Source organism: Agelaius tricolor, unplaced genomic scaffold, assembly GCF_023055355.1.
Source record: "Agelaius tricolor isolate 1412-34295 unplaced genomic scaffold, bAgeTri1.0.p SCAF_40, whole genome shotgun sequence".
In the NCBI taxonomy this organism is placed as follows: domain Eukaryota; kingdom Metazoa; phylum Chordata; class Aves; order Passeriformes; family Icteridae; genus Agelaius; species Agelaius tricolor.
The window spans coordinates 148,254-149,784 of NW_027269300.1; the positions used below are offsets into that span (position 1 = coordinate 148,254).

The following is a 1,531-nucleotide window of genomic DNA, read 5'->3' on the forward strand; positions in this document are numbered from 1 at the left end:
GACAGGACTTCTGTCCGTTCTAAAAAAACCAGAGTTACTTAGCTGCCCAAACCTACACTCAAACAAAAAAAAAAAAGAAAAAAAAAAAGAAAGGTAAATGAAATTTTCCCAAGAAAGAGAAGCAATTTTGATTGCTTGTGTAATAAAATAGCATAAGATTGACTCAAGGTACTTTGTCCAAATTGTCAATGTTTTCTTTGTACAGCTCACAATGTCCAAAATGAAGCAATGTCCAACAGCAGCTCCATCAGGCACTTCCTCCTGCTGGCATTGGCAGACACGCGGCAGCTGCAGCTCCTGCACTTCTGCCTCTTGCTGGGCATCTCCCTGGCTGCCCTCCTGGGCAACGGCCTCATCATCAGCGCCGTAGCCTGCGGCCACCACCTGCACACGCCCATGTTCTTCTTCCTGCTCAACCTGGCCCTCAGCGACCTGGGCATGATCTGCACCACTGTCCCCAAAGCCATGCACAATTCCCTCTGGGACACCAGCACCATCTCCTACAAAGGATGTGCTGCACAGGTATTTTTCTTTGCCTTTTTCATTGCATCAGAATTTGCATTTCTCACCATCATGTGCTACGACCGCTACGTGTCCATCTGCAAACCCCTGCACTACGGGACCCTCCTGGGCAGCAGAGCTTGTGCCCACATGGCAGCAGCTGCCTGGGCCAGTGCCTTTCTCAATGCTCTGCTGCACACAGCTAATACATTTTCCCTGCCCCTGTGCCATGGCAATGCCCTGGGCCAGTTCTTCTGTGAGGTGCCCCAGATCCTCAAACTCTCTTGCTCACACTCCAGCTTAAGGGAATTTGGGGTTCTTGTGGTCACTTTCTGTTTAGGTTTTGGTTGTTTTGTGTTCATTGTTTTCTCCTATGTGCAGATCTTCAGGGCTGTGCTGAGGATCCCCTCTAAGCAGGGACGGCACAAAGCCTTTTCCACCTGCCTCCCTCACCTGGCCGTGCTCTCCCTGTTCCTCAGCACTGACACATTTGCTCACCTGAAGCCCCCCTCCATCTCTTCCCCATCCCTGGATCTGGCAGTGTCAATTCTGTACTCGGTGGTGCCTCCAGCCCTGAACCCCCTCATTTACAGCCTGAGGAACCAGCAGCTCAAGGAATCTCTCAGGAAAGCTGTGACTGGATGCTTTTCAGCCTTTTCATTGTCCCGTAAGAGCCCTCACAGTGCTTTGCATTGGGAGCCACAAAGGAGCTGGAAACACACCCCTGCTTTGGCTCCTGCTGTTTCTCAGCATTGTCTCTCCATTAAGGGGTTGTAAGTGGGTCAGATCCTGGGAAAGGACAGCAGGCCAGAGATCCAAATAAACCAAACGGATATTCCAGACTGTATGATACTGGTTCTGGTATAAAAGCTAAGGAACGAGGAAGAATAGGGGGCATTTTCAATTTACAGTGTTTGCCTTCTTGATCAACAACTCCACCCGCTGAAGTTCTGCTTCCTGGGAAGTGGCTGAACATCACTTGCTGACAGAAGAAGAGAATAAAATTATTGGGGTTTTTCCTCATTGCTGG

At 49.8% G+C, this 1,531-nt stretch overlaps 1 protein-coding gene across 1 annotated transcript; it reads left to right on the top strand.

Annotated features, from left to right (window-relative positions):
• The first annotated feature begins 228 nt into the window (after positions 1 to 228).
• Positions 229 to 1,268, top strand: LOC139603663 (olfactory receptor 14C36-like). Its single transcript, XM_071454554.1, has 2 exons — positions 229 to 1,168; positions 1,252 to 1,268. Exons 1-2 carry the CDS (start codon positions 229 to 231, stop codon positions 1,266 to 1,268), a joined length of 957 nt encoding a protein of 318 aa, XP_071310655.1.
• The last annotated feature ends 263 nt before the right edge of the window (positions 1,269 to 1,531 follow it).